Source organism: Halichoeres trimaculatus, unplaced genomic scaffold (genome assembly GCF_033239565.1).
Source record: "Halichoeres trimaculatus isolate MK-OKI-2021-1 unplaced genomic scaffold, fHalTri1.1 fHalTri1_scaffold_22, whole genome shotgun sequence".
Classification (NCBI taxonomy): Eukaryota; Metazoa; Chordata; class Actinopteri; order Labriformes; family Labridae; genus Halichoeres; species Halichoeres trimaculatus.
Window position 1 is genome coordinate 14,642,735 of NW_027437200.1, and position 18,048 is coordinate 14,660,782.

Below are 18,048 nucleotides of genomic sequence, written 5' to 3' on the forward strand. Positions count from 1 at the left end.
TTCACTATCATGTCTCTTTCAAGCAAGTGTGATTCTGATTGTCTTGTATATTCCTGTTATCTTTGAAGCTGTTCAGACAACATTCTCAATGGCCTTTAAAAGACTGAAAGTTTTCACAACTACAACACAGATCCAGGCCAATACTGATGGAATATTTACACATTCAGTTTCCCCAGTCAACTTACACCACAGAATTTAAAAATAAATAAAAAGAAAGGATTGTGTTGTAAAGAGATAAAGAGACCACAAACTTTCTTTGCTGCAAGGCAGAAAAGGCTACAGCTGTAATGCACTCTGTGGTAAAAGTAAATACATAAATAACATTTCAACCTCTCCAGTTTGATTCATGTGATTTGAAACATGAAACTCACACAAAGAATTTCTTTTTTTCCTTTTTTTTGGTTAGGATTTCTTCCCCCCCTCTTTTCGTCTTGCAAATGCACCTCAGGTTTCTCACGTGCTCATGGCGGCACACGCACCCTTGAGGTTTCAAGGAGAGGAGGTGGTGGTGTGGGAAGAAGGGGGGAAGCAAGGCCTTCATGAGAAGTCAAATGACCCAAAATGGGATCATTTAGCTCACACATGAACCTCTGAGGCATTTTGAGATTAGATCCTGGCATTTTATAGCATTTGGGGGATTCCTTCAGTTTTCTGGCACAGATGGGACACTCAAAATAAGAAAACAAGAAGTGTATGTCAAGTTTTTATGACTGAGTTTGCTTGCAGTAGAAGGATGACTTTTCCCAAAATGAAGCTATAACCCTATAATGTTATTTTTAAAATGACCACTAAATCCTTATTGGACAGCTGCAGGCCTCAGACTTTTAAGTCTTCAGAAAAGCCTACTTATGTATATTAATATATGTTCTAATGTTAAATAATTTACCAAATAATTAAAACTTTCTCAAATTTATTGTTGCACTACAGAAGAGCAGTGTGTTTTCAGAAGAATAGCACAGTGTATGATGGATCACACTACCTTCTCTCCCTCCATCCCCAGTAGGAAACATGATGTTATGTGATGGCATCACGCGGGAGTCAGAAAATCCGGGTAGCCTGGTCATGCGCTAATCCGGTATTTAAGAAGGACGCTCCACTGGTTCGGGGGAAATAGAAGTAGGGGTCTGGACACATTGGAGGGGAAGTTTTTCGCCACACTAGTAGAACGGAAAGAGGTTTTTGATGTGTTTAAGTGGCACTTTTGGATAAAGAGTTAGCTGAGGTGCAAAACAGTACGTCAAAGTGACTCCAAATCAGCCGTGCGTAAAAGTTTGGAGGATGTTCCGGTGCTGCTTTTTGGTTCTCGTGGGCGCGACGGTTGTGAGCGCCCAGTTCCCCCGGGAATGTGTGACACCCGAAGCACTCAGGAGCGGAACATGCTGCCCGTCGCCGAATGGACTCAACAATGACCCCTGTGGCGTCAGCACCGGGCGCGGACAGTGCGTTTTCATCTCCGTGGACGCGAGCCCTCACGGACCCCAGTACCCCCACGATGGACAGGACGATCGGGAACTATGGCCCATTCGTTTCTTCAACCGGACCTGTCAGTGCAACGCCAACTTCGGGGGGTTTGACTGCGGCCGCTGCAAACACGGGTGGACGGGATTCAACTGTGACCAGAGGGTCTCTGTGGGTGAGTGCACGCTCTGAGGGGGCAAATTATATAATAACATTACGTTGCATAATAACGTTAAGTGATTGAGGCTGGAGCAAGGAGAAATGAAGTGTTGGACATATTTTAGGTTGCTAAGTTGCGTTTAAAGGCTGATTTTTCTTGAATGTGTTTAAGTTTTGTTCATTTTTTTATGTTTTGTTTTCATTGAAATGGCTCTTTTTTTTTAAGTTAATTTATTACACCAAAAGTTAAACGTGAAAAGCATTTATATTAATTTACAAGCAGAAAAAAATGGTTTTGATAGAAAATTAAACTGACCAAAACTACCTGTTTCTGGTATTTTCTTTTCACAGTCGTTAAAATTAACGCATGACTTATTCAGCTAATCCACTCTCCCTCTGCTATAATCCCTGCAGTAAGAAAAAACGTGATGCTCCTCAGCGCAGAGGAGAAACGTGCGTTCGTGGACGCACTGGATCTGGCCAAGCGCACAGTGCACCCGGACATCGTGATCGCCACGCGACGCTACCCGGAGATCTTCGGGCCAGATGGGAACACGATGCAGTTCGAGAACATCACCATCTATAATTTCTTCGTGTGGACCCACTACTACTCGGTCAGTAAGACGTTCCTGGGCGCGGGACAGCCCAGCTTTGGGGGTGTGGACTTCTCGCATGAAGGACCCGGTTTTCTCACCTGGCACAGGTTCCACCTGCTGCAGCTGGAGCGAGATATGCAGGTAAAAAAAAAAAGGATTGAATTAGATAATCACACCATTAGATTTAGTGCAGCAGCTTGTTTGTTTTACTTAATGCGTGTCACCTCAGCTGTATAAGCATGAAAATCCTGATTGTCGGGGTAATTCCATACTTTGATAAGCGAGCCAAACAGCGATTTCAAGGGCCTAATCTCGATTTGATCCACACACTCTCAATCACACTCCAGCCAGAGGAGTCACTAAACTTTTATTAATCCCCAAAATGATGCTTGATAAATGCCTAATTGCCTCCAACAGTATACTTGAAAGCACACTTTCAACAATCCAGCCAGTGTTTGATCAGCTCTTACGCACAGAAACAGTCTTTTACGCACAGTGCAAGATAACCACAAAATGCTTCAGGTCTTTTCCCAGAATAGGATCATTCATGCACTAAAGCCTGGGTTTTTCAAAAAGTGGAGCTTTTTTCGGGAAAAGAAAATGTGGAAAAATATCTGATGAAGCTTAGCTTCTCATTAGTTGATGTAAATTAGTAACTGGTTTATTGGGTTGTGGTTGTGATTTATTAGAAGTGATTAGATCTGAAATTGTTGGTTTTCAGAGTGGGATTTGGTAACTTTTCAATGACTTGTCAAGCCCAAGAAATACTTTTATTAATCCCGTCCATTGGGTGATGTTTTTGCAGTAACAATGAGAAAAAGTTGTGAAAAACAGAAGATAAGCACCCAACTTTGAAGTTATGACCTATAAATGTTTTTTCTATCTAGTAAATGACTTTCTCGGCACTGTAACAAAACTTTAGCCAGTTTACACCAGTTTCAGTTCCTATCCATATCCAAAATGTGATTTCTCTTGTTAAAATAACCAGGACATGCTGCAAAACCCATCGTTCGCCCTGCCCTACTGGAACTTTGCCATCGGCGGCAACACATGTGACATCTGCACAGATGACCTGATGGGAGCCAGGAGCAGTTTCGACATAAACTCCCTGAGCGCCAACTCCATCTTCTCCCGGTGGAGGGTGGTCTGTGAGGGCGTAGAGGACTATGACACTCTGGGAACCATCTGCAACAGTAATGCTTTTGTTTATTCAACAAAGGAGTTGGTATAATGAGGGTATATGTAAGAAGCAAACTTTAGCCTGATGTGGTTCTTTTTCCAGGCACTGAGACTAATCCCATCAGAAGAAACCCAGCAGGAAATGTTGACAGACCCATGGTGCAGCGTCTTCCGGAGCCTCAGGATGTGGAGGCATGCCTGCAGGTCACAACTTTTGACACACCACCCTACTACTCCACCTCCTCTGAGAGCTTCAGAAATGCAATTGAAGGTGACTGGCAAAATATGTTGGTTTTTTTTCCTGTCTAGCAAACATTATGACAACATTTTCTGACACATTTCAACATTGCCACACTCAGGCTACAGCACACCCCAGGGAAAATATGACCCCATTGTGAGGACCCTCCACAACCTGGCTCATCTGTTCCTGAACGGGACAGGAGGAACAACTCACCTCTCACCCAATGACCCCATCTTTGTCCTTCTGCACGCCTTCACTGACGCCATCTTTGATGAATGGTTGAGGAGACATGCCCCAGGTGTTTCAGCAAATTATGTTTCTTTTTGTGTCAGCACTTCTCAGAGCTTTGCAATTAGCATGTTTAGGCTAACTTTCGTTCATGACTGACAACAGCTATTTCTTTACAGAGTTTGGTTGTTTTTTCAACTAATACTTTTAATACACCTCTACCTGTTTTTAATGTTAGCATAATTAATCTTTAGCCTCATAGCTTGATAAAATGTACCTCTTTAAGATGCCTGCATTCTAAATAACCTTACATTTAGCATAATTTGCTTTTAAGCTAACACCAAATCTTCCTTGACAGAGTTGTCTTTAGAAGTCCTTTCAACACCTGAATATCACACAGTTCTATCTAATACAAAGTTAGCACTCTGGCTAACTTCAAATATTTCTGTTTCCTTTATGATAATGTTTGCACTTTAAACACATTTTTTTTATTAATGCAATTATCTATTTGGCTAACCACAAGTATTCCATAACAGAAGCAAATCCACATTTTTACAGTTTTTTTTTTTTTTTTTTTTTTTTTTTTTTTTTTATTATCATGGCAAGCTTTTTGGCTAACTGGCTTTATATATCTTTTTGTTTCACAGATTTGTTGCTTGTACTGTTAGCTTAGTTTCCCGGTAAACTGAGTGATTGTTTATCTATTTCCTTCATCATGCCTGTGTTTTACTTTGTTTCCTTGTTAGCATGATTAGCAATTTTTGACAGAATTATCTGTTGTTTACCTGTGTTTCTTATCCCTCGTGTTAGCATTTTCACCTTTTTTGCTAACGCCAAGTATTTTTCAACAGACATGTCTGTGTTCCCTGGAGAAATGGCTCCTATTGGCCACAACAGGGGCTACAACATGGTGCCTTTCTGGCCTCCTGTGACTAACGCTGAGATGTTCGCGACTGCCCCAGACAATCTTGGTTACTCTTACGAAGCTCAATGGCCAGGTAACCCTTTTTTACAGATTTAACGCAGCAACATTTGTATGGCTCTTTTTTCCAGTCATGCCAAACTAATGTAATCATGTCTTTAAACATTTCTAGGCCAAGCTTATACCTTGACTGAAATCATCACAATGGCAATAGTTGCAGCCCTTGTGGTTGTTGCTGTCATTTTTGCTGCTACCACGTGTGCCTTGCGTGCCAGGTCTTACAAGATGGATGGCCACCAGCCCCTGCTTGGGGATCAGTACCAGCGCTATGATGACAAAAACAGCCAGTCTGTAGTATAACAGCTACATGCCTTTTGTCCTCCCTTTTATAAATTTGTCTAAGCTTGAATCTGTTTTCACCAGTGAGAAGGAATAGATGCTGAATGCTCAATTGTGATAGGAAGTGATCTTCTTGCTTCATTCATGTCCATTTATCAAACACTGATGTAGTCCATTTTTCTTAACCAATAGTCCAGGTGTGAACAGCTCAAACAGTAATTGAAGATACATTTTTGTAATGAAAGTTCAAGATATTTGAAGTGGCTTTAACATGTTTGGCTTGTCAAATATTCACTTTTTTAATTTTTGAGATTTGAGATAAAAATGGAAATGTTTTATGTGTTCAAATAAAGCGAACATGGACATCTAAAGTGTGGGTGTGGTAGCAATGTGAAGGGACCTGGCGTAAAGATGATGAATAACTTTAAGTTAATACATCAGTAATGCAGGTGATAAAAATTATCAACCACTTTATAATTAACAGTCTATTTTAAATCCACAGATTATAAAATCTGCACAGTTTCAGTGGTCTCTGGTTTGGATTCACAATGTCAGACACTGCTCATGAAATAGAGCTATAACAACCACAAGGGGGTGCCATAGATCCATTTATAAACGTTTGAACGCAGCCAGTGTGTCTTAGGACGGGAGATTTGGAGGTTTTTTTTATTTATATTGTGTCTCTTATTATGTATGAAGATAAATTCACCAGAATTAACGATGATATTATAATAACAGATTAGAGAAAATTACATAGATTTTTTTTCGGGGGGTTGTTTTTTTTAATGAATTTCTAATGTTTAAATTTCCATCGCTGCTTTTCTTGCCTTTTTACTATTGACAAATGTTTTGAGATCTTGGTGCCTGCTTATTTTTTTTTCAATGATTAAATTTGTTTTCCTTAAAGAGTGGTTTGATTGACTTCACACTTTTAATTGATGGAAACTGTTGATATTTGGTTTAAAAATATTTAAGTGCTTGTCTACTTGTCATAGTCTTCATTTAGAAAATACTCCTCATCAGAAATCCTAATGAGTGGCAGCAATGACATTATATGCCACTGTATTCCTGACTCAATTGTTCTTAGATATCCCAGTATCGCCTCACCTGTCTGGTGTCCGGTTTCATCAGTGGGAGGGTCCAAACAGAGCACGTTCTCATCAAACTCTCTCACTACTGGTCGGTACTCTTCAATGGGAGGTCTGTTGCTGAAACTTTGCTGTGGTGTATTCGCTGTTAAGTGTTATTAGCCCGACACTTCATCCTGTGCAGTAGTTAAATGAAGTTGCGAGAGGCACGCGCTTGTTGCAACTTCTTGCTCCTCTTCGGATTCAGCTCGTGCGCGCGTCCACTCAACCAATCACCGGGAATATCTCCGAGCTCGCGCTGTGTAATTTGCCCCTCTGCCAGCTTCAAATCATACAGCGAGAACGTATAATCTTCCTGGAAGCACACAATGGACGAGGAAAGCAACGTTTTCCCTGAGTTGAAGGATATAGAGCTAAAACTGGGTCGAAAAGTACCGGATAGTCTTGTTCGGACTCTTGTTGCAGGGAAACATAAAGAGCAGGAGAAGTCTACAGCAACGCACTCATCTGGCTGCAAGTTCTGGAGTAATTCTGCGGACTTGAAAAGACTGGAGAGCAAAATGCTGTTCCTGAAACAAGAAATGGTGAGTAGCTTCTTATTTTAAGTGGTATTGTCGAGAAACTACTACAAATACAGTCTGAATAGTTTGGAAAAGGTCACGTGCAATGCAGTTAATTATTAAATTAAAGTACGTAATGGTGTTGGAAGTTGTCCGGCTTGTCGTTTTACTGCAACACAAGTCAATATTAGGTACATTTAATGATAAATACAAGAAATTATAGATGGGAAAAGTCTCACTTTAAGCCAATTTATGCTTTATATGCGCTTTATTAAGCTAAGCTTTTAATATGTCAGCTTTCTGTTAGCTGCCGTATTGTTGGCAAGCATGCCCATAGTCACAGGAAATGCAACAGTGGTCCACACGTGGTCGTAAAATGCAAAGTTTCGGTGATGGGTGTTGAGTCATTGTCCTTAAAAGCACTGCAAACCGGTGGTCAGTAGTGAGCGAGAGCCATTCACACCTCCAGTCAGCAGGGAGCTTTGTTGATTGACTGTTGTCACCTCCCTCTGTTGTGATTCGAACCACCCTGTGAAAATCTACTCTGTCCATTTTCACTAGTGCACGGTTTCATCTGTGAACACACAACATGAAATTATTCCTAAATGCTATTATTGTTTGGCTGAGGCCTTGAGGCACAGCAAACCCTCCATTTGAAGTCAGGTCACTTAAAGGTATTAAGACTCCTGAGCAGATGGCCTGGTTGACCGAGTTTTGCAGACAGTAGCCGAGCTGAATCATGGCGAACAGACTGGTAGATCACCCAGTGAAGCAGTGTTGATAGGCTTAGCTCTGTGAATGTTACACCACAGTAAGTACTCATCTATTGGCCCACTTTGCAAACTGAACAACTCTTAACAACAGTCCTAATAAGGCTGAGTATTGGCAACAACTTCACGATATGAAACGCATCATGATACTCACAATATCACAATACAGTGATATACTACAGTATTCTACTCAGTTTACTGTTCGACTGAAAACAGCTTTTCTATTTATTGTTGTTGAAATTAAAGCCAGATGTACTGTCACATACATACATCTAACTTAAAAACATAAAGTGCGTCAATTTTGTCGCTGAAACTCCTGGCTATTAAACTAATGTTGCCAAAAATTGTTGGGTGAAAGATGAGGTCAGTTGGTGAAACTGTTAAATATTACTTGGTTTAACCAATGTTACTCAAAAAAAGTCTAATATTGCACATTATCATTTTAGCAGTCTTAATATACTGTTAAAAGTAAAGCTGAAACGATTCCTTGAATGATTCGAGGTGCTCAATTACAAAAATGACTTGAGTAATTTTCTCCGCTTCGAGGAATCGTTTAATTTTAAAAAAGATCAAAGAGTGGTATTTTAAATAGTGCTGAGGCCATATTAAGAGAGTTTTCAGACCCCTCAAGCTACCTCTTATACAAAATAGCAACTAGCAACAAATCTAGCTTCTTTTCTGGAGTTTGGAGACTAATGGGTCATTCTACGAAACGGGTGCCATTTGGGTCCACAACATTTGATGAGACGTACGAGGCACAAAAAATGTGTCAAAGTGTGTTTACAAATTTTGGAGCTACCAAAGGAAGTGCTCTTATTGACATGCTGTATCATAAAATTCAATTTCTTAAAGAGAAAAAATTTCATTTGAAAAATAACTGTTCTTTAACTAAACAAAAATGTATTTTATCCGATTAATCGATGGGACTTTCAGTAGAATACTCGAATACTAAAATATTCGATAGCTGCAGCCCTAAAGTAAAGTGAAAATGGTTGTGTGACTAGACAGAAAACATTGATGCTTACGACATCAAAACCCACACCATCAAGTTTAGGAATAAAATAATTTGAATATACTTACAGATTCATACAGCAGAGTAGGTCTTCGGCGCCATCTACTGCATTTGAGGTGTGGAAGATGTTTTGTACCGCCAACTCACCTGAAATATAAGTATGTATTCTAACAAAAATATTGATATTAAGAGTTGAAATATTGATATTTTATCAAAGGTCAAAGTATCACAAGGAATTGCTGTATCAGTATCTGCGTTGTTAAAATATAACACTTCTAAATAGTCAGTGATGATTCAGGCTTCTCCTTATTGGTTGTTGTGATGTAAAAAAAAACAGTACAAGAAGAATGTGGGCCTACTCGCCTCATTATTTTGTACCAACTGTTACTGTTGAGCTGCTCTGTTTAGGTATACTAACAGCCTCAAGACTCCCATTTCTTGTTCTTGCATCATTGTAATGACAAAGTCAATGTAAGGGTGAGAATAACAGTGTGCCTCATGATACAGGTAGTGTATACAATAGTAAAAAAACAGCAGAGTCAGACTGATCTATTTCTGTATTGACGTGTTTTCCCACCTCTGACCTTCTTCCATTAAAGAAGTCATTAAAATGAACCATTTCCTAGAAAGTTGAGGAACAAGCTCTCCTAATTCTTGTATAATAAATGTCTTGTTGTTGGTTCATATTAGTGTACCTCCTGGCCCCCACTGAGCCCCCCACACCCACTTTGTAATTTGGACCCACTGATGCCATCTTATTAACACGAGATAACGCTTTGGAGAAGATTCCAGTATCCCTCCATCTGCTCAGCTCCCCTGTTCGTATGAAGCTGGTGGTGACGCTCACAAAGCAAACACACCGGCAGCAATAAAACAAGTTAAATGAAGGATGCTAGCTGATCCACTGTAAATACAGCCAGCTGTCTCCATCACGCTGCCAGCCTCGGCTGCTGAGTTCTGAACCTCACAGGCCGTTACAGCTGCCTCTCAACTCTTTTTTTTTACTCTTACTGGGACTTTTGAATGACTCCACATGCTGTCCACTTCCAGCCCCAGTCAATGCCACTGATTGTCATGGCAGGGAGAGAAATCAAAAGCCATACTGTGTGTTTAGAAGTCTCATCATTCACATTAATGCATGCAGCAGTTTCCTGGCTGGAGTTCTCTTTCCGGGGTCACATAGTCGGGTCTTTCTGTTCCCAACAGAGCCTGATAGTCTAAACAAAATAGCACAAAGCATCCTGGCAATGTGAGGACACAAGAAAGCTCACAGAAGCTAAGAAAATACGGTCACCACAAGAATCAGGCTGTTTAGGAACTGAGTATGAGCTTTCACATCACATGATCTCCATCAGCAGGCTGAGATCTGTAGAATAAACCTTCTCATTTCTTTCATTCTGGCTCAGTCTGATGTGGCCTGGAGGCTTTAACAGCTACTCACCGACCATGTGGTGAGATTATTAACAGGTCTTTAATGAACTTTGTACCCTTTCTAGGAATAGTTTGCAGTGATGCAAGTTTTGTTTGTTTTTTAGACCTTAGTTGCACTTTTGGGGTCGTGCTGCTTTGTTGAGCTGCAGCAGTTTCACAGTTTTGGGATTTTCCAATAAATCCAGCGTAGAGAGAACAATGACACCAAGAGTCAAAAAACCCTTTCCCAGCTTGTGACTTGGTTTTAACGAGGTGATTGGACAGTATGTTATGTGATATTACCTATAGAGAGAACCAGGCTGGCTAACTGAAGCCCTGTTCATGTCTGGGCTAAGGTAGCCTTGAAGTGCTAATCACAACATCAAAAATGGAAGTGTAACAATTCAACTGTTGTTGTTTTAATGCCGTTGTAGTTTTCATTTTTAGTGTCACATCTTTGTTTAGTTGTCCATCTTCCTTTTTTGTTGCCCCCTTTTTTATTTTTGTGGCGTTCAATTTTCCCAATTTTTGTCTACACCTTTTCTTTTTTTGATATATGTTTTCATCTTTTTTGTTCCCTTAAAGTGATACTCGGGGATGGAACAAGTTGGGTCCTATCACAAGGTTTAGGGCAGAAATTACCCCTACAGCAGTGTTTTTGTGCAGCAGAAGCCCAGGGCGCATGCACCAAACACCCCCTCCCTGCTCCTCTGCCGGTTTCCTCTGCACTCAGATGGGGCCATATTTTACTTGTCGTGTCTCTTCGTCCTGGCAGACTACCCGCGTTTGTTTATATCTGGCACCCTGCGCGCGCGGCCTGATACTCTTAGCGGCGAGCACCTTGTAGCCAGCTGTGGCTCTGCAGCGGAGGTAGCGCTGTTTTGCGACATGATGAGAACTAGAGCCTTATTTAGCGGTGTTTTTGTGTGAAAGTAACGTGCTGAAAATTCTCGAAATAAAGCGTGAATGCAGACCGATATCAGATTTTTTTCGATGGGAGTCCGTTTATTTGTGTTTTTGGTCAAGTAAAATATGGCCCCGTCTGAGTGCAGAGGAAACCGGCAGAGGAGCAGGAAGGAGGTGTTTGGTGCGAGTGCTCTGGGCTTCTGCTGCACAAAAACACTGCTGTAGGGGTAATTTCTGCCCTAAACCCTGTTATAGGACCCAACTTGTTCCATCCTGGAGTATCACTTTAAGGATGTCTCATTCTTTTTGTGTTTTCTCCGTTGTCTCAATTTCTTTGTCTTGTTGTCATGTTCTTTTTTTTTGATCATGTTGGCACTCGCACACAAATTAAACTCTCTGTTTCCTCTTCCTTAGGGATGGGCACTGAATCAGGTCCTTATATAGGTACCAAGTAGTACTGATTCATGTAAAATCAAACACTCCTGTGTTCTGGTACCTAAACGCATCCTTGTGACTGTGAGGGAGTGGAAGAGAAGGCAATTTTCCATGCTGGACATGAACACAGCATTGCAAGTTTATATATTGAGAAATAAATATGTTAGATTGAAAAACGTTGAGATTTTATTTTTAAACAAATGAATGTTTATTACCACAGTAGCACATGACAGTACCAAAAATTGGTGCTGTTGAGTACAGATACTGATAGCCAGGTTGATTTTGAAAGTGAAAGGTACCCATCCATACTCTTCACACACCTTCCTTGTTGCATGAAGTGTTGGCTGTTGATTTCAGTATTGAGGTTTCTATAGACTTTAAAAATGGTGAACACAGCCGGGTCTGACTCTGTGTTCAGGCTGTCAGACTCATTCAGCCAATGAGAAGAGAGAACAAAGTGGTGAATAGTTTAATACATTGTCTTGATCAGCTCTCTTTATAAAATACTTGTGTCTTTTCTCCACAGGCCCATCTGCGAGCCATCGATGGGAAGCTGATGCAGCAGCTGATGTCAATCAACGAGGGAATCGAGTCCATCCGTTGGATGATAGACGACAAAGGGGGCGTGGCCAGCCAGGACGGCAGCCTGACGGGCAGCTTGTACAGTCTGTCAGACAGCCAGGACGGTACCTCACTGCGAGGCAGCTTTAACAGCCTGAACGATGGGAACAGTGACGGCCTGGATAGCCTCTCTGTGGGCAGCTATTTGGACACCCTGGCAGATGACCTCTCAGACAACCCGTCACCCACAGATCTGGAGTGTTTCGTAGAGAAATCAGTCATTGACGGTGAAACTTTCAGCAAATCCCCTCTGAAACTCAGGGTGGAATCAGATGAATACTACTGCTTTGGATAGTCCAAGTCAAATCAGTGACTACTGACGTTTAACATTCATAACACGGCTGTCACATTATTTCTCCCTCACGCTTCACTTTTTCTGTGTGCAGCGAAAGCTAAGATGTCACCAGGACTTGGCAAATGACTCATGACACCTTTTACCTTGAAACCAGTTTCCTTACATCGTAAATCAAACACGCCTCATGAAACCATTCCTGAGTGATGTCACAGTAATTGCAGTGAAACTTTTCACTCCTCTCATTGTCTTAATATTCTGTTATGTAGGTCAATTAAATCAGGTGCTCTACTTTGAATCACTCTGTATTTATTTTGGAGTTGAACAGTACCTCAGCTACTTTTTTTTCTACAGAGGAGAGCACGTTAGCCTAAAAGTACTGTGGTAGCAACATAAGCTGAGCAGCTTCTTAATTGTCAAAAATGAACTGACGCATCAGCTCGACCATGATAAGCTGATCCAAGCTAAGAAGAAGATAAGGTATTAGTTACAATTTGGAGGATTGGGCATTTTATGCTGAGTGATTGAAGAGATTAACTGTTTTATTTTCTTTAAAGTGTTACAGCAAGTGCAATTTATCTAAATGCCAAATTTCAAGCGTCACCTACTGTAAACTTTGAGCTTTTTTATCATTTTTTACTTTCAGCTTTTGACTGACGAAGACTCCTGAGCTGAACCTCACTCTGCTGTGGTGGAGTTTATATGCACACAAAGAGATTAGTGGCACGTTCAAAGCACAGATGCTTGACTGAAAAAACCAAAGCTATTTGATTGTCTTATAGATAATTTAAGCCCAGGAGGCAAAACCCTGTGAACAGCAGATGGGAGATTTGTCGGTGGTGGACATATGTGAGACACATGTTTGCATTGTGAGCACATTTTAAGTCTGTTGTCAAAAAATAACAAGCTTTACATTTCTGTAAATGATTTCTTTTTTTGCTTTTGTTGATTTGTTTTTCTCTTTTAATTGATTGCTGTTTATTTTGTTGTGGAAGTGAAATAATATATTATGATTTTCCTCAAACTGCGTAAGTTTTTAATGAAAACAAACACTCTAACTGCTGTTTTAATCTCAATTTGAAGAAACTTAAGCAGTTCACACACCCCATCACAGAATCTTAATGAGATGGAAAGCGAACATTATGCTGGTTTCCTTTTTTGGTGAATTTAACTCGGGCTTAATCTCTCGGTAATGGAGTCAGGCTTTGCGGTGCTCCTGTGTAATGTTGCGTGGAAAATGACCCTCGTTAATTTCACTCTCTCCATAACACTTCACTCTAATAAAAACCAGGAAGATGGATCTAAATTTGGAAACTTGGTGTGCCCTTTAAAGTTCTCAGGGTGTTAGTGGGAGAATGGCGTCTGATGTAAGCGAGCAGACATCACAAGTTTGTGAGTTTCAAGAGTTCAAGAAGTGATTTGAAACTGACACCGATCAAACCCAGGCAGAATAAGAGGCCTTTATGCTATTTTTTCTGCGTCTGACTCGCTTCTTATCTTTCGTTCAATAATTAAAGTTCCAGACAAACCATACAGGGAAAGTCATTATGTGAAAGATGAGACGCTTGGTCTCTTTGGCTTGCAAATGAAGGCATGGCTACAGGGCACGCTATGAGGAGTTCTCAGACTGGGATCTGACACCAGACTTGTTGCCTTGGTGGATCAATCTTCAATTACTCACCCATGTTATGTGGAACTACTATTCGTGAAATCGCGGATGAAGGGTTTCCCTGAAATCCTCTTGCTCAAATAAGATTGGACACAAAGGATGCTCTAATGTTAGTTGTAGACAGATCTAATCACTTTATCCAGGCACTTTAAGCGTACTTGAAACTTTGTGTCTCTTGAAAAGCAAAGCAGCTTTATTTGGTTTTATGCTGCAATTTCCTTATCTCTCCCTCCCAGAGGCTTTGGGGAGTTTAAGCTCCCTGTCAAGTTAAACCAAGCTACTAAACCACAGAGCTTTATGAATGGCAGCATGACCTTCCTGTCAAAAATTCAATTAACAGGACTAAAAAAGTTCCCTCAGCTTCCTCAAAGTGTCAGCTCCTCACAAACACAACCATGTCAGATCAGACTAATGTCCCTCAGGGAGGTGTAAAGAGGAGAGGTAGTGGCCTCGACAGAATTGGACACACAGAACCGGTCCTGTGAGTTTCTGCTGCAAATAAGTATGACTCAAAATTCCTCTGAGCTTCATGGTACACTACACAGAAACACAAGTTGCTTTCTCTCTCCTTCAAAGCGTTCATTTCCTTCAAGAAAGTGAAAATGAGTTATCTTCGCGTTTGTTGTGGTGATTTGCTGTCTTTCCCTGAGTAATCCAGTCACACATTTACTACTTACACACTTCACATACTTGAACTTTTACCCATTTGATTCTTTGGCATTTTTTTCTAGTATACAAACACATTCCAAAACATTAACTTTGCCCCAGTAATCAAGATTACTGTTAACTTCCTGGTGCTACATGTAGCATGTTTACATCGCAAAGTAACATTAGGAATATAGCATGGCACATTGTGTGTAACACTAAAAAAATGTGCCGCTTACATTAGCAAAATAAAATACAGAAAAATGGAAGACATCAACTCTGACATCATTCAAAAACATATAGGTTATGTTGGCATGATTTGGCTAACCCCATGATCGCAGCAATTAATACATTAGGATCAGATATGCGTTTTCTGTGCTGGGCATCCCAAGTACAAGAACCCATCTGTGTGTCTTCTATATCATTGACCAATCAAATTCAAGAAGGCGTGGGGCTCCTAATGATCCAAAAACTTACCTAATTTAATTTTTAAACAACAGCACAATTACCAAGTTACACTTATGCTACGTCCATCTTTTTTAACAACTAAAAGAAAACATTAAGAAAGTCAACATAGAGAGCAAACAGAATGTTTTTAAAACATTGTGAAACTACAAAGCCTTTTTCACCTTTTTCTATCTAGCAAAAGTTAGCGCTTGACAGTGTAAAATATGCGTCAAGTGGAAACGGGCCCTTGAACTGTTAACTCAGCATGATAGCATATGTCCAACTCATTGTAAAACAAGTTGTTTCAAATTCATATGTTTAACTACAAAGCCTTTTTTACCTTTTTTTCTATCTAGCAAAAGTTAGCGCTTGACAGTGTAAAATATGCGTCAAGTGGAAACAGGCCCTTGAACTGTTAACTCAGCATGATAGCATATGTCCAACTCATTGTAAAACAAGTTGTTTCAAATTCATATGTTTCACTACAAAGCCTTTCTTACCTTTTTTTTATCTAACAAAAGTTGGCGCTTGACAGTGTAAAACATGCGTCAAGTGGAAACAGGCCCTTGAACTGCTACCTCAGCAAAATAGCATATGTCCAACTCATTGTAAAACAAGTTGTTTCAAATTCATATGTTTAACTACAAAGCCTTTTTTTACCTTTTTTTATCTAGCAAAAGTTAGCCTGACAGTGTAAAATATGCGTCAAGTGGAAACAGGCCCTTTAACTGCTACCTCAGCATGATAGCATGTGTCCAACTCAATGTAAAACAAGTTGTTTCAAATTCATATGTATCTCTTATCATTTTAAAGCTATAAAATTTGTTGTGCCTTCACAAAATATTTTTAGTCTTTTGCTGAAGAAGTTTAACAGATTTGCCCTAGCTGCCAGCTTAAATGTCAGTGTTTTTGTTTTTAACACTCGACATAGCACCATGTTATTCTTGTTAAGTTAAAGAGAAGTTTGCAGACTTCTGGCAGGATTTAGATACCTCGTTCAAAGGTGAATGACACCTGAATTTCCAAAAACACACAAAGGCTAACATCAGCCTCCTGAGTTTGGGTTCAGAGTGCAGAGCTCTGATTATCCTCTCAGTTGGTTTCTTCATTCAGGCAGACATGACTACATTCGCACACGTTTGGAACAGCAGCTTCCAGCAGGGATCCATTAGCAAATTAGACGCTGTGGTTGGGCCTGTGCCATGAGATGAAACCAATACCCTCTGGTATCTGGGAAACTGTCACCACGCTACCAAATGAGGATACAGGATATGTGGTTACTGGAGACAGTTTTAGGAGGGGATCAAAAGAGGTAGACAGGAAGCAGATACCGCAGTAAATGTACACCATTGTCAAGTTACTTCACACGGGTTTAATTAGGATTTCTTTCTATGGGCATCTGGTGTGCTTCACTGAGATCCAGCAGCCTTATATAGAGTTGCAAACCCTTCAGACATTACTGCTCGGTTATATAGAGTTCTGTTGAACTCTGGCAAAAATGTTTGTCCCTGATGCTAAGCGACTATGCTAATGCTAGTACTCGTGATGGATGAGGCACATTAGATGCACTATGTCTGCCTTATTACATTTCCAGACATGAGGAGCTCCATGTTGGGAGATTTATGAAGCTGTGGCAAGCTTAATAAGGCTTGTCCCATAGCATGAATATCTTGTTTCGCTGAGGAAAAATGCGCAATGAATGTTAAGGTTAGCCACAGCCATAATGTTGTGCTTTACATGAGATTTTCTGCACCGCTGACGTGATGATGGCTATCAACTTCAGACCATGCAAACACTTGGTTGTTACATAAGTCGGAGTCATAAACGTCTACCTCTTGTCAGGAAAACATCAGTTTCAGGGAGCTTAAGTCTTGGCATTTTTCCAAGATGTTGAACTCTGAATCCCTTCTTAAGAGCCTCTCCTCTGCTCCTGGGAACCACTGTGCAGAGAAGACACTGTGCTTGTCAGTGCAAATATTAAACATTAACAATGGCTGCCTCTGCTCTCATAAATTAGCTCAGCTGAGCTGGAGAAAAGAACACCCTTAGGAAGCTTTTGTAAACATCACAGGGAAAGTATCTGAGAAACCCAAATACTCAAAGAGGCCAGCCTGAGAACTTGCTAGCTTCAAGGATGGTTAGCTGCATTCCACTCATAGTTCATGGGGTTATTTTTAATCAGCGTAAACACAGGGAGTGCTGGATTATTTATCAGATGGAGTTACAGTACGGTGGATTGGTTATCATCCCATGAGACAATTCTGTTCCATTTTTGCTTAAGTTTTTGGGACTTTCTCAAAGAATGATACAAATTCAACCTGCAACTTTAATTTTAAGACACTATCACTCTGGCAAACCGTACTGTGCTTAAGCTTGTTTAACTGTTAAGCCCAGTTCGTTTGGCAAGTATGACCACAAGTGTGCCGTGCTTGATTCACTTCTCTGCTTTTGCACGCTTCAGAGAGGTGAGCTTCAGCACGGTACACCTCATGCTCGAGCACAAGTACTATCCTTGACTTATGTATGCTGCGACCACTCCTCTGATGAAATCACGCTTCGTTTTAACAGACGCTTTATGATGACATAGGCAGGCTGTGCTGGGCTGGGGGGGTGAGGGGCAATTGTGCTTCCATGTACGCACCCCGAGTTTTACTCCTTGAAGACTTTACTAAACATTACATTCAGTGAAAATGTTAGCTTGCTAGCTAGCTAGGAGCTAATTATGTGGGCAGTTGGTCTGCCTGTTCCTCTTACTATTTAAAAATACCTTGCTTAGCTCATCTGCCGTACAGCAGGTAGTGACAGGACAACGGATGATTCAGGAAAGAGCTACACTTATGCAACCAAACTGCACATTGCTGATCAAGGATAATTTCAACCTTTTTACCAGTGAAAGCCCCCTGAAATGGAGTACCCCTTATATACTGGGGTGATTTAGGGCCATTAACACAACAATGGTTTTAGGGTGAAACACAAAAGTTTTGTTGTGATTCGGCCTCGTGTTTTCAGTGGAAATGCTGACGTCACGCATATGGTACAACAGTACAGTTGTTACAATCGTCGCTACTATT

General features: G+C 40.6%; 2 protein-coding genes across 2 annotated transcripts; both read left to right on the plus strand.

Moving 5' to 3' along the window:
- The first annotated feature begins 1,212 nt into the window (after nt 1-1,212).
- LOC141784172 (5,6-dihydroxyindole-2-carboxylic acid oxidase-like) lies at nt 1,213-5,474 on the plus strand. The gene is made up of 7 exons (XM_074661908.1): nt 1,213-1,633; nt 2,032-2,354; nt 3,202-3,406; nt 3,496-3,663; nt 3,752-3,931; nt 4,713-4,859; nt 4,956-5,474. The coding sequence occupies exons 1-7, from the start codon at nt 1,279-1,281 to the stop codon at nt 5,141-5,143; spliced, it is 1,566 nt and encodes a 521-aa protein (XP_074518009.1). The 5' UTR covers nt 1,213-1,278; the 3' UTR covers nt 5,144-5,474.
- Nucleotides 5,475-6,314: 840 nt separating this feature from the next.
- On the plus strand, nt 6,315-13,204 carry lurap1l (leucine rich adaptor protein 1 like). Its single transcript, XM_074661991.1, has 2 exons — nt 6,315-6,794; nt 11,830-13,204. The coding sequence occupies exons 1-2, from the start codon at nt 6,579-6,581 to the stop codon at nt 12,217-12,219; spliced, it is 606 nt and encodes a 201-aa protein (XP_074518092.1). The 5' UTR covers nt 6,315-6,578; the 3' UTR covers nt 12,220-13,204.
- The last annotated feature ends 4,844 nt before the right edge of the window (nt 13,205-18,048 follow it).

Excerpts from the sequence above, each read along its gene's own strand:
- lurap1l (XM_074661991.1), top strand. The coding sequence starts at position 6,579 with ATGGACGAGGAAAGCAACGTTTTCCCTGAGTTGAAGGATATAGAGCTA. Across the intron at positions 6,795-11,829 it reads TGTTCCTGAAACAAGAAATG|GCCCATCTGCGAGCCATCGA; the intron begins GTGAGTAGCTTC and ends TTTTCTCCACAG.
- LOC141784172 (XM_074661908.1), top strand. The coding sequence starts at position 1,279 with ATGTTCCGGTGCTGCTTTTTGGTTCTCGTGGGCGCGACGGTTGTGAGC. Across the intron at positions 2,355-3,201 it reads AGCTGGAGCGAGATATGCAG|GACATGCTGCAAAACCCATC; the intron begins GTAAAAAAAAAA and ends TAAAATAACCAG. Across the intron at positions 3,932-4,712 it reads GTTGAGGAGACATGCCCCAG|ACATGTCTGTGTTCCCTGGA; the intron begins GTGTTTCAGCAA and ends ATTTTTCAACAG.